The sequence below is a fragment of the Lissotriton helveticus genome, chromosome 4_1 (genome assembly GCF_964261635.1).
Source record: "Lissotriton helveticus chromosome 4_1, aLisHel1.1, whole genome shotgun sequence".
NCBI classification, from domain to species: domain Eukaryota; kingdom Metazoa; phylum Chordata; class Amphibia; order Caudata; family Salamandridae; genus Lissotriton; species Lissotriton helveticus.
The window spans coordinates 1,124,823,616-1,124,837,783 of NC_136063.1; the positions used below are offsets into that span (position 1 = coordinate 1,124,823,616).

Consider the following 14,168-nt stretch of genomic DNA (forward strand, 5'->3'; position numbering starts at 1 on the left):
GAGGCTCGTTGTCTGCGGACCTGGGCTGCTACCCTTTGAATGAATAGGAACGGGGGAAATGCGTAAGCTGGAAACCGGGACCAATCCTGTAGGAAGGCATCTACTGCTTCCGCACCCGGGTCCGGTTTCCAGCTGTAGAACCGGGGAAGTTGGGCGTTCCACCTGGACGCAAACAAGTCCATCTGAGGAAGGCCCCAAAAATCTGAGATCATCTGAAAGACAGCAGGATCCAGCTTCCAATCGCTGGCATCCCAAAAATTCCTGGATTGCCAGTCCGCCACAGAGTTCATTTCGCCGGGAAGATACTCTGCCATGACCGAAATCTGGCGAAGAAGACAATAGTTCCAGAAGTCTTTCGCTAGATCCGCCAGGACTTTGGAGTGGGTGCCGCCCAGGAGATTGATATACCTGACCGCAGTCGTGTTGTCCATCCGAAGGAGGACACAACAAGAAACTTTGTTCGTTGTGAACGAGCGAATGGCGAACGAACCCGCAAGGAGTTCCAAGCAATTGATGTGGAGATGAAGTTCCTTGTCCGTCCATCTGCCTCCCGACGAAAGGGAGCCGCACCGGGCTCCCCATCCTTGGCGGCTGGCATCTGACGCGATCACAAGATCTGGGCGGGAGCCGAAAATCGCCTTCCCGTTCCACGCATCCATGTGATCCAACCACCAAAGAAGCTCCGATCTGGCTTCCGTGGACAAAGAAATGAGTTCCGAATAAGTGAGGCCTTTGCGGAGATGAAACGCTTTGAGTCTTTGGAGAGCTCTGTAATGAAGCGGGCCTGGAAAAATGGCCTGGATCGACGAGGACAGTAAGCCTACTATCCTGGCCAGGAGACGGAGAGAAATCCGGTCTCGACGGAGGACCTTGCGAATCTCCTTCTTGATCTTGGTGATCTTTTGAGAAGGGAGATGTAACGTCGCATCCGTTGTCTTTATCAGAAAACCCAGAAAAGTCATTTCCTGTTGAGGGATTAACTCTGACTTCTGGGCGTTGATGATGAACCCCAGAGATTGAAGAGTAGTTATGGTCACTTGAAGTTGACGGAGGAGAAGATCCTTGGATTGATTCATCAAAAGAATGTCGTCCAAGTAAATTATCAGACGAAATCCCATGGTACGAAGATGTTCCACCACAGGACGTAGGAGTTTGGTAAAGCACCAAGGTGCTCAGGAAAGACTGAAGGGGAGAGTACGAAATTCGTAAATCTGATCTCTCCAAAGGAACTGGAGGAAGCGGCAATGAGGAGGGTAAATCGGAACTGAAAGATATGCATCTTTCAGATCCAAACGTACCAACCAATCGTTCTGCAGAAGGAGGTCTCTCAAAAGATGGATGCCCTCCATCTTGAAGTGTCTGTAGATCAGCCATTTGTTAAACGAACGAAGATTGATGACTGGCCTGAACCCTTTGTCTTTTTTCTCGACCAGAAAGATGTTGCTGAGAAAGCCGTTTGGATGAAGAGAAGAAAGGGAGATAGTGCCTTTTTGCAGCATAGCTCGAACTTCTAGGTCTATAAGTTCCTGGTCTGCGAGAGAAAAAACCAATGGTCGAGGACGTGAGAGTTGAACGGGGGAGCCGTAAAACTCTATGTGAAAGCCTTGAACAGTTTGTAGAACCCAAGGGTCTGACGTGAGATGCAACCAGGCCTGAAGAAATAAAGCAATCCTTCCCCCCAGGCGTACTGGAGAAATGATGGAAAAACTCACCGTTGAATCCTTTGGTGTTGAACTGATTGCCTCCACGTCCTCTGCCCTGGCCTCTGCCTCCACGGGAAGGATAGAAGGAACCTTGACGTCCGTCGTGCCATCCATTGTTCCTTTTGGACTGACCTCTATTGGGGCCTTGCTGGAACTGGCGGCCGGAAGAGCGACCCCTGCCTCTGCCGGCCCCGCCAAAAACCTTTTTAGGAAACATTTTCTTCATTGAAGCTTGGGCCTTGTCTAAGGCAGAAAAGGTAGCCACAAATTTGCCAAGTTCTTTCACGAAAGGGTCACCAAACAAGGTACCCTGCGCTACTGAACCTGCTTCCGAAGAGGATAACTCACCCAGTTTAGGATCAATTTTTAGTGAAAGAGACCTGCGACGCTCCGCAGAGAGAGCACAGTTGGCATTGCCAAGGAGACAAATTGCCCTCTGTGCCCAACCTGCCACGTCATCAACTGGTAGTGGCATACCCGACTCTTTAGAGCGTTGGGCAAGTTCAATGATTTTAGTCAGAGGACCGACAACATCTAACAGCTTGTCTTGACAAGCCTTCCAGGACCTGTCAATTCCTTTCTTAGGGTCCTTAACATATTTTGCGAAAAAAGTGCACAACTTTGGGTCTATTTCCGGAGTGGCTGCCACTCTATTGGGAAGAGAAGGGCGAGGACACTCAGAGCGTAAGCGAAGCCTGACATCCTGAGAGAGGGGCTGTCTAAGTTTAGCGGCCACATAGTCAGCCGTAGATTTCTCGGGGACCCACTCGGAGGAACGGGGTCTATAAATAGAGTTAGGGTCAAACATATCCGGGGCAACAAGGTCACCCTCACCATACTCAGAGACATTAGATTTAGGGCGCCAAGACCTACTAATGTCAGACATATCCTTAGAAGATGCATCGTCATCTTCATCATCATAGTCATCCTCGTCATCTACTCCCTCTTGGGGAAACCCTTCCTCCGGGTCAAGGTCTTGGGTGGAAGTACCACCAATATTCCCGGGTGAGTCGTCCCCCCGGAAGGGTGCGCTTCTTAGCATGCGCGCACTCTTATGAAAGACTTCAGCAAGTCTACTGAAGCCTTCCAGGTGCCCCGCGTCACGCTTTTTGGCCGTGCGTGAAGGTACAGAAAGTACTCCACTGGGCCCAGCCCCACTGTCTCCACAAATACCTGAGCCAGTTTTAAAAACATGGGCAGACAGTTTATTGACACTATCCTGTAGAGGTGCCAGAGCCTGGGCGATAGCCGAAGATAAGAGTCTGTCCACCTCTATAGGATGGCGTAATAAGGGCTGATGAGGCTGCTCAGAATCTACAGGCATACCATCTTGTTCTTGACGAGTCTGCATTTGTGCAGATGACTGGGCACCCATACAATGAAATACGCCCCAGGCTAAATAAAAGGGGTGGTTCCCCACACAGGTACCCACAGACAACACCAGAATAAAAGGCAAGAACTAAAGGCCAATAAAGTGACTGACAAGAAAAACAGAATTTTAATAAATATTACAGAAAAGTCAGCCACTCGATATTCCTGACACAACAAGCAGCGTCAGTGTGGGGAACGAGGCAAACTTAATAAATAAGGAAGCGCTTTGCCTCAGCGCGTGATCTCCACAAGCGCAGGGAAGCGCTGAAGAGAAAAGCCGGTCAGCGTCTGAAGAGACGACGCCACAGACCGCGCACGCGCGCAACAGAGACGCTCGAGCGAAATGCCTACCGCGTCTGACAGACAATGAAACACAGCCTACAAAGGAGGACAATATCGCAAATATAAATAAGGCAAAAATACGCTGTCAACAATATCAAATAACACTGCCAACGCCACAAGAATAAGTTGAGGAAAAAACGGGACTTATCTTGACGCGGCAGCAATGGAGAAAGAGAAAGGACTACCGTCGTGGGATTCCTTTATGCTGTTGTTATGGACTCTGATTGGTTACTGTATCACCATGACTACCGCTGCCATGTTGGTTAGGGTAGTTTCATGGTTTATGTTTTTTCTTTATCTTTTAACTTGCTGTCCAATAAAATGGAGAAAGGACTTGCAAAATCCTCGCCTTAGCTTCCTGACATAGAATTAAGTTAAGCACTTGAAAGTAACAACATGGGAGATGAGAGGCTGTGATCAGTCTTAATTTCGGCAGTCGCGCATAACAAAAGAAATGAGTAGCTGCCATTCTGGAACCTGAAGGTGCCTCGCGCAGGAAAGCATGACATGTCTACAGTAAGACAAATTAATTAAAGAAAATAGTGCTCACAGATTAAATCAACTGTACTGTGTCACAGCACAAGTAAAAAGTCCAGTACTCATGGGAGGTTACAAATGCAGACAAGGCGTTACTAAGAAGCCTATTAACGAATCAGAAGCAACCATTTAGAAACACCAGTAACTAATTGAAAAGCTGGGCAGAGAGTGGGTGGAGCTTCAATTCCCCGCCTCCTGAATACAGCATGCCTCGCACAGCAGCGCATGCGCTGCCCAGGCGCGACCTAAACACATAAGGGAAGAGACAACACAAGCGCCGGGCAGCGAATGTATTTTGCGAGCCTGAAGCTAGAGCACAACAGTTGATCCTTTACGACAGCTACAAATAGGGTAGCCATCTTGAGATGGTCTACAATCGTGTTCAAGAGTACCAAAAATGAGTCAATACATACAAATTTCGCTTATGAATCGGTACGCTATAAAAACTATTCGCCGAATTTACCTCAGAAATATAATTACTGCAACATTTTTCTAAACAAAATAATACGATTGAAAGAAAAACTTAAATATTTAAAACAGTGTATGGGAAAGAATAAAACAAATTTGCCCTGTTTCTTGAAAAATATCCCTAAAATGTTTCATTCCTCAGTGTTTAAGCTTAAAATAAGTCGGGTTTGATCGCTTTAAAATGGCCGAAGAGCTGCTGGATGTGTATGACAGTCGGCTCGTTCTTCTGTCATGCTGGTGTCTGCCCATCCTCTAGCGAGTAGTAGAGTGCAACTCCCGAGCTGTCAGTGTAAGCAGACATGGCTGAAGATGGGGGCTGTCCAGATCTGGCGGGCAGCTCCAGCCTAGGGCCCCCGTCCCCTCCCAAGACCCCCAGCCGTACTTTCCCTCCGCGGCGACCAGAGCTGCCTCTGGGACAGGCAGCCTGGGCTACCCCGCCGCTCAAGTTTGACAAGAACATTAAGCAAGCTTTCTACAATACTGGTGCGCTCATCTTCGTGGCTATCTGTTGCGGAGCAGCGGTGCTGGTGTACTTCATCTTGGAGGCTTTTCTACGACCGCTGCTCTGGGCTGTGCTCTGCGGCACCTTCCTGCACCCCTTCCAGCGCTCGCTGGCGCGCGGGGGGCGTCGCTGGCTGGGTGGCTTGCGGGAGGCGCGCGCCCCGGTGCTGCTGGCTGCACTCCTTGCGCCGTTCAGTTTCGCAAACGCCACGCTGGAAGCAGCAGGTGAACAGGTTACACGAAGGTTGCGTGTGCTGCTGCCCTTGGCGGCAGGGGCGCCATTGCTCTATCTGCTCTACTGCACAGCCACCTTCCTGGGCATACGGACTCTTTTAGCGAACACGGCGGCGCTCATATGCTGTGCACTTGAATACTTCAACACGCTCTGGGTGAGTATATACCACCCTTCCTTACGCGTTGACACATACCCTTTTAGCTAATTGCTCTCCTTTAGCCACTGTGCACCTTCTTTCGCCCCTTCTACACACTGTTCCTGGCAGTCACACCATCATTCTTATTGTCATAGTCGTATTCACTAGTAGGTGCTTGAACACCCTCCAACTCCTAGCAGAGCTAGACCCGGTTTGCATTCTTTGTGTACGGCTGAAGCTCAACAATTTGTGCAGGTGTTAATTTTTTTTGTAGCTTCTCACCCGGAGTCTGTTGAAAAGTACATTTTTCTTTTCTCAGTTTTTTCCTCCTAAAACCCTGGTGTAAATGTAGAAGTTTTACTTCACAGATTATTACTGCGGCCTCAAACTGCAAGTTTTAGTGGCTGTTGAAGGAGCAGTGGTTATGTGGCTAGTGTGTAGTGGCCTATTGCCATGAATCTGAAGTATGTTTGGATACCTAAGTGTGTGTTTCTTGTGGCTGCACAAACCATTACTTTAGAGAGTGAGCAATGGTATAATACTGTCCCTTGGCTGAGTCTGACATTAGTGATAGTACTTGTTTCGCACCAAAAATAGTTGTTACATTTGTGGATCACTTGTGGCTGAGTTGTTGTGTCTGTGTGATGAGAGAGAGAGTGCAAAGACTTCAGTTAGTTCTGTTAAAGAGCTTGATGAGAGCTGTTAGCCATAGGGCTTTGTCTTGAGAGTGGCAAGGGAGACAAGATCTTCCCAAAAAGCTGCAGTCCGAAAATGGTTCATCAGTGGAACCAGACTTTGGGTACGTCGGCACTAGGCTGCTTGTAGTAATCATTGGAGAGATTCCTCAAGGTTCGTTTGCTCCATACCATCTCTGTAGCCTATGACCGATGCTACAGCTGAAGTGAAGTCTTTGGGATCCTAGATTCACCAAATGTTTGCACAGCAGTAAGTGGATGATCAATAGTGGAACACAAACCTTCGAGATGTAAACTCCACTGGGTTTTGTAGGGCACAGGCAGATCCCCGCTCCATTGGGCCGTGCTGTTTATCTAGCTCACATCCAGGTACCAAGCCTCATTTGTAGTCCGGAAAACCACTATGCCCCTCCAAACAGTTGTTTTTCCACATGGAACACCAGATTGCAAACCACCTGAGCTTGCTTACTTGACCTCTAACATTCCTACACAACTCCTAGGTCAGGTGAGAAAAACCCTTGAATCCGATGCTGAGCACGGGGATCACTAGTCTCGAGCAAGGAGACTGAGACAGTGGGGTACTACGTTTCCAGAGTGATGGTGGGCTGCTGGAATGTGATTTAAATGTGAGGACAAGTGTTTCTGTGATAGAGAATTGTTTTGTCACTGGCCGTGGAATCTCTTTAATCCCTTTATATATTTAGAATCACTATCCACCTGTAGCCAATTTGATGCCTCCTGTAAACCCACTCATTATGTGAACAAGACCTGAGTAGGGCACTGACCTTGATATGTGTGAGACTTTATTTTCCAATTCTTACAGCGTTCCACAACCCAATGAATTAGGCCAGGCACTAAAATGTCCTTTTCGGTTATGAACTTGATCGACCCCAAGGCATACCCTGACTGACATTTAGACTTCCTGGCACTGGGACTTAGAAGGTGTGGCAGCATTTGTACAGATCAGCACCAACATTAAAATAATCATCAAGATGTAATGGTTTGTCCAAAGGAATAGGGAAGGAAAAAGCTGTTTGCGTTTGAGAACACCAAAAATTCAAAAACTGTCTGGACGCCTTCTTTAACGCGATGACTCTTTGTATTGATTTGTGTGGGAATAATTTTTATTTATACTATTTGGGGAGGTACTTGTGTGCAGCACATGTTGCATTGAAATGTAGAGTAGTTTAAATTTATATAAAAGCAAGGTTATCATAATTACAGGGGTGTTAAATGGTAGGCCCAACATTATAGGATTAAGCCATATGCTGTCACTTTTTATCAGAAGGGGTCAATCCACAGCACTAGTGAATGAATGAATAATGAATGAATGAATGAATAACACATTTATAAAGCGCATGGCTACCAAAGGCCTCCCAACGCTAAAGACAATGCCCAGAACTGCATGACTAGAGGGGTTCAGAAAAACAGGAGACTTTTAAGATGCTTTCTAAAGAGAAGATGATTAACTTCAAGACGGATAACATCAGGGAGCTGATTCCAGCTTTTTGCTGTAATGACCGAAAAAAGACGGCCCCCACTCCAGGCTCGATTGAATTTGGGGACAATGGCAAGATGTTTCACCTCAGAGCGGAGGGATCTTCTAGGGACATACGGAGAGATGATTGATTGAAGAATCGGAGGAGTACTAGCCGCCAGTGATTTGTGGGCAATACCCAAGGCCTTGAATTGAATTCTTTTATCAACTGGCAACCAGTTAAGTGACTTAATGTGCGGTTTAGTGGATTCCCTGTTGGGCGACTGCACGAGAAGTCGTGCTGCACAATTTTGAACCGTTTGAAGTTTTTTTATCGTAGAACAAGGGGAGCCCAAAAAAGGCACATTGGCATAATCAAGCCTAGATAAGATCAGTGCCTGTACCAAGAGCTTCCTAGCATTAAGAGGCAGCAGAGGCAGAATCCTCCTGATCATTTTAAGAATGCCGTAGCAGGTACCTGCTACCCTGGAGGCCTGCGTCTTAAAATTCAGATTATGGTCCAGCCATACACCAAGACTTTTAACTTGGTCTTTAGGGGCAGGCATGTCTCCCATACATTTGGGCCAGATAGTGCCGACCTCCAGATTGGTAGTCTTTCCCAGAAACATCAATTCTGTTTTAGCAGCATTCAGCTTTAGGAAGGAAGAGTCCATCTGTGCTGAAACTTTTTCCAAACAATTCGCCAAAATGGACTTCTTATTGTCTAACAAGTTAAGAGACACGATAAGCTGAGTGTCGTCAGCGTACATAACCATCTTGACATTGTACATCTCGACAATCTTTGCCAACAGACACATGTAAACATTAAAAAGTGTGGGGCTGAGACACCGCACACTGCAATGGCATCCAATTAGAGACGGCCGTGTTCTCAAACACCGGAAAAAAGCCATCTGAGAGAAAGGACTCAAGCCAGTCGAGTAGCATACCAGTCACCCCACTGTCTCTGAGTCTAGCTAGCAGAAGTTGATGGTTAACCGCGTCGAAGGCCGCGCTAAGGTCAAGCAAAATAATAGCAGCGGAGCCTCCGACATCAAGAATTTTCCTGGCCTCCTCTGTAACTGCCAGCAAGGCAGTTTCCGTGCCCTGCTGGGGCCTAAAGCCCGTTTGAGAGGGATGAAGGCAGTGATTTTCCTCCAAAAAAGCAGAAAGAACATAATAAACGTGCTTTTTGCAAATGTTGGCTATCCCAGGAAGTAATGAAATCGGTCGATAATTGGCAAGAACTTCGGGATCCAGGGTAGGTTTCTTCAAGAGGGCTCTAACCGTAGCCCGTTTCCAGAGGGAAGGAACAATCCCAGAGGAAAAAGAGCTATTAACTAGCTCAAGAATAGGAGGGGCGACTGAGTCGAACACCTGCTTCAGGACATGGGGGAGGGTACCAGATCGCTGGGGGAGCCAGATTTCAGGCGGTCTAAATGCAGTTTTAAAATTTCCATGTCCATGGGTGGAATGGAGTCCATGGAAGGATTAAGAGGAGATCGGACTCTGGTTGATTGTAAATTTACCATGCCACCCGAGACAGAAAGGGGGGGAAAGGCTGAATAAATATCTTGAATTTTCTTATGAAAAAAGAGAGCCAATTCATTGCAGCGCTCTAGGGCATTTTCAGGGGGTAAGGAAGGCTCAGAAGGTTGCAAAAGAGATTTGGTAATTTTAAAATTTCACGCGGGGAGTTGGCAGCCGACAACATTTTATTAGTATAATAGTCAGATTGGGCAGATCTAATTTCAGCCTTATATTCTTTTACTGCATCTCTGTATTTAATTTTCTCGGAGGTTGAAAAATCCTTTCTCCACGTTCTTTCATGGCGCTTACAGAGCTGTTTCAACTCCCTAAGTTTAGGGGAGTACCAGGTGTAGGAAGGTGGATACCTGACTATGGTTACCCCAGATTTTTTGCCTTGTGTTTAGCTGGTTTTCTACTTAGTTGGCCTGGGATCCTGCTAATCGGGGCCCTAGGCTATCTGCCCTCTCTGTAAAATGGACTCCATGTACCCTAGGTACATAACTAATTGGATATTGAGTCACCTTATCAGCCCCTGTACAGTGTACTATAGGTACCCAGGGCATAGGTGCACCCAAGGCCTACCAAGGGCTGCAGCATATCTTTTGCCACCCCTGGCTGGCCATCCAAACTGACACAACTGGCTGATCACTCAGCTGGGGCAAGGTCGTGTAATCACCCCTTGCTTAGATATAGTATTCCTATGTCTAAACCTATATCTGGACACATATGCACCTATAAGTCACTCCTAAGGCAGGCCTTAACAATCCTGAAGGCAGAGTGCTTGGTTTTATGTGAGATGGTGCTCTAGCATGAGCTGAGCCTGTCTGCAGCTTTCAGAACCATGTCCTTATAGCTGTTCCAGGATATTGCCATACCATATACTCTTAAGTGCATTATGAACCTCGCGGTTAAATGCTATCTTTGGTTTGGCTTTATCAAAACATATCGTGTAAGGTGTCATACGCTTTGGAATACTACCCCCTCGCCAATTCTGGTGACGGGGGTAGCATTCCACCCTTCTAGAGGGAGAAGACATGTTACTAACCCTAATCCCGGTTAAAGTTAACCAGAGCCTCAGCATCACAAAATGGATGCTGCTGCCACAGACACGAGTCTGGCCTCCTGCTGCTGGCCGAAACTCCAGCAGGGGAGGCCTGGACAATTGGTTTCCTGTCACAGGGAGGTGCTAGCACCACCCCAGACAGGAGATAGTGGATTGGGGCAGGGAGGGCTGAATGAAACTAGACACTGCCTGGGGCACCCAAGGTGTCCCATGCATAGCCCAGTTCAAACCGGTGCTGGGGCACTCCAGCCCCAGCTCTGGTGCGAAACTGGACAAAGGGAAAGGGGTGTAACCACCCCCTTCCTGGGTCCCACCCATAGGAGGGACCTAGCAGGTAATCCAGCCCCTTGATTTGGAATAAAGGTAGGAGCTGTGTCCTTAGACTTTAGATAATCCTGACTGAAACTCTGGACCCTCCGACATCCTACTCGACGTAGAAGACTGAAAAATCTCCCTTGTGGTCAAGGAGTGACCACCCTGTGCAAGCAGGCACCATCAAGCGCTTAAAGGTTTGCTTTGTTGTTGCTCCCGCCGGAGCTCGAACAACAGAGACTGACCAGAACCGGACTTCCAGACATCCAACAGCCCGATCCACAGCCAAAGCAAAGCTGAGACCCGTGGAGGCGACGTGAGACGTGGGACCGGCCATCTTGGAAAGCCAGCGAAGTGCTTTCTGTGCAGCTCCCGAGGCATCCTCGAAGCTGTGCATTGGGGATTGAGAAGCCCCAGCCCCGAGCAGCTTTTGCACCGAAGATCACCTCTCCACACTCACCGAGTGCTGCGTGGGGCCCTTTTGCATTTTCCTGCTCGACGCGTCTGTCCGGTCACTTGCCCGTTGGGATGTATGACGTTACAACGCATACTTTTACAACGCCTACCTTTACATCGCAAGTTTTACAACGCATACCATTACAACGCATAATGCTTTTGGGCGCTGGATAGTGAATAGTTTAATTTACTATTCCAACTCCAGTCCCCGTGGATAGTAGGGAAGGTGTTGGATAGTACATTAAACCTCCCTATCCTAGAGCTCCTTCCAGCGCTATGCGTTGTAATGGTTTGCGTTGTAATGGTAGTTCGTTGTAAAAGTTTTGTTGTATTGGCTGTATACCGCCCGTTGGCTAGTGGCCTCTGTGACGACGAACCTTCGAATTTTCAACGCTGGTCTGGTTGCTCCAGACTGGCCCTTGCTCCCCTGAAAAGGAGCAGCCCATCAGACCTTGCTGGTCTGATCCAAAAGCCATCTTCGAGTCCTGCGTGGGTTGCATTTGCCAAGGCCTGTTGACTCTGAATCGAGATCCAACACCGCCGACAGCGAGAGCCTTCGTGGGACAATCCGTGTCCAGCACCTGGTCGTCGTCGACACCTCCTGGTCCACGTGGCAGCGGAGACAAGCTTCACGACATCACCTGATCGCAACCCGAAATCGCCTGGTTCCTTCCTGGTCACTGGCTAGTGACCCAGACCCTGTCCCCTCTGCTTTCAGGTACTCTACATCTTCGATCCACCCTTGGATCCAACCGGACTCTTCTCTCCTGGTCGCCTGCAGCATCTTTTCTCCAAGGCTCCATAGAACTCCTCGACGAAACCCGACACACTTTGACACCTATGCACCCGCTTCCTGTGGGTGAGGTAACGCGAGTACTGCGGTGCTCCTGTAGAGATTTACATCCCTAGTGTCCTAGTTTTAAGTGGTTCTGTTCTTGTCCAGTCGGAAGACTTCCAAATCTGCAACTTTCTAACTTTACGCACCCATTGACTTCTATTGGTGCACGCGTGTGCATTTAGACACTGCACCACATCCTGTGGGCCTCCCACGTCCTAACTGCTGTTAGTCCACTGTAGCCCCAGCGATTCCCAAGGCCTTACCATTGTTCGTGACATGGTTCTTATACCACTATTTTAGTATATGGTTTTACGGGCCACCAGGGCCTATCCATATTTGTGCAACTTTTGTATGCTATATTAAGTTTCTTGTTATACGCTTGTGCTCCTGTGCTCATAAAGAGCTAAGGGGAATTATTTAGAAATAAATACATATATATTTTGAATATATAACCTGTGTGGCGTCCTTTCATTTGGTATTAAAAGGTTTGCATATGGTAAAACAGCTGGCTTCACATGCCCTCTTGAGTTTAGCCTAAGACTGCTTTTGTCCATACTACCCCTAGGATAGCTGGTCTATAAGGTTGACTTTACAACCATCACCATTAGGGTTGTTTGGACTGGTGCAAGGTGCTCACTAGAATAGTGAACATCATATACCAGGCCAACTTCTCACACCAGGCGGCACCGTGCTCAATTGTTTTGCTGTATGACCACTTTTTAGGAATTTGAATATCTAAGGACGTCTCAAGCCAAAGATTGATGTTGATATTATTCGATTCAGAGTCAGTGCCGAGCACTGGTCTTCCATTATCAAGAGTGGACGCCCACGCCTCCATAGAAAGTTTAGCCCAGTTCCGGTTCCACGATTTTCCCTTTTCCCTTGGTTGTCCGCCCTCCTGTGGGGTCCATGCAAATGTATAGTATAACACAAAGTGAATACAAAACTGAGCCAAAAACATTTACTAAAAGCCTTTCATGTGATCTTTTTATCATTAAATTTATTGAGTGAATATAATTAAAGTTACATTTAAAGTGTATCCAGAAAATATAATGCATGACAGAAAATCAATTGTAAATTCTCGGCATACAAATTGTAAAAAAAAATACATTATATATTTTAAACCAACATTATTAAATAACTGTGTCACTTAAAATAAGTAACCAATGCTTTGCATGACAAAACATGTTGTGCACAAAGGAGAAGCCATACATTTTGCACTCGAGGGTCATACATTTGCCTTTGTTTGTTATACACAATACACTGGCTGAAAGAGAAATGTACACTGCTGCAGCAGGTTTTCGTGTCTCTTGCTCTCATTCTAAGATTTTTCAGACTCTTCGCACTCCTAACTTGTGACTGACACTGCTCGTAACTTCTAAGAGACTGGCCTGCCTAGAAATCAGATATACAGAATTTCACCCAACTCTGGAAATACCAAAAAACAAAAAAAAACAACTGGTCCACAATGATTGTAAAAACGAGTGGAAGATAGAAGAGATAGACTTAATGTTCGAAACATATGTGTTTTGTGATGACTAATTAACAATAACTGCATTCATAAATATGTTACCGTCCCAAATAGTAGGATGGGGTTGAGTAGACAGAGAAAATTAGGCATCCCCACTATTCAGCAAAATTCATTCTTCATTCGATTATTTCATTATGAGATCAAAATACAGTCATATTTGAAGTGTGCTTCCCCCACCTGATAAATGTCAATTTTATTGATAGAAGAGAATGCCCTATAAATAACAGGTTATTGTACAATATCTGCACCGGTAGGGTATCGCTATACATTTTGTATAGTGAGAGTTGATTTTTGCATCAGTCGCCTCCATAGTGTCAATTCTGTAAGGTACAAAAAATTATAAAGACCACAAATAAAGGAATAATTGTAGTTCTGTTCACACACTAGTATGAGTTAGATGGTCTCGCTGATGTGCTCTGAAAAATATCGGACGTCAGTATTGACGAAACACGACTGGGCCCATACAGTAGCTAGTTTCCATCTACCTGCTAATTTTACCACAGAGGCATTATTCTTCTAACAGATCTTTCTTCGTCGTAGTAAGGGGTGAAAATCTAGGATAACCCACTGCGGGCCTACCCAATGGGGACCATTAATTGGTAGCCAACTCCCAAGCAGAGGTTTCAAATAAAGAACATTACATTTAAAAAATAAATAACTCCCAACAGATCTTTGAAATACATTTGTTATTGTATTAGAGATTCAAAATGATGATGCAAGTAACATGTTTAGCAAATTTGTCATGCATACTAAAGCATGCAGTAAAAATCCAAAAGTAGTCCACTTAAATCAAAGAATGGTTTCAAAGTAAAAGGATAGTTCAATTAGAATTCTCTCAAAGGGACACAGGAATCAAGTTAAAGTCTGCTAGGGGAAAGTCCACGGGCAAAGGGGAATGGGGCACCAATCAGAAAGTTCAAGTCTGGACTCTCACCAAGAAAGCTCCAAATATTCCAGCAGACCAATGCGTCGGCAT

At 46.4% G+C, this 14,168-nt stretch overlaps 1 protein-coding gene across 3 annotated transcripts in view; it reads left to right on the top strand.

Annotated features, from left to right (window-relative positions):
• Positions 1–4,618: 4,618 nt before the first annotated feature.
• Positions 4,619–14,168, top strand: part of TMEM245 (transmembrane protein 245) — an 894,766-nt gene continuing 885,216 nt past the window's right edge. The window contains exon 1 of one of the 3 annotated variants that reach the window (XM_078687734.1): positions 4,619–5,311. In XM_078687734.1, coding sequence (XP_078543860.1) covers positions 4,721–5,311 — 591 coding nt within the window. In that variant the 5' untranslated portion in view covers positions 4,619–4,720. The remainder of the gene's footprint in view (positions 5,312–14,168) is intronic. The other 2 variants (XM_078687733.1, XM_078687735.1) reach the window with 2 other exon arrangements.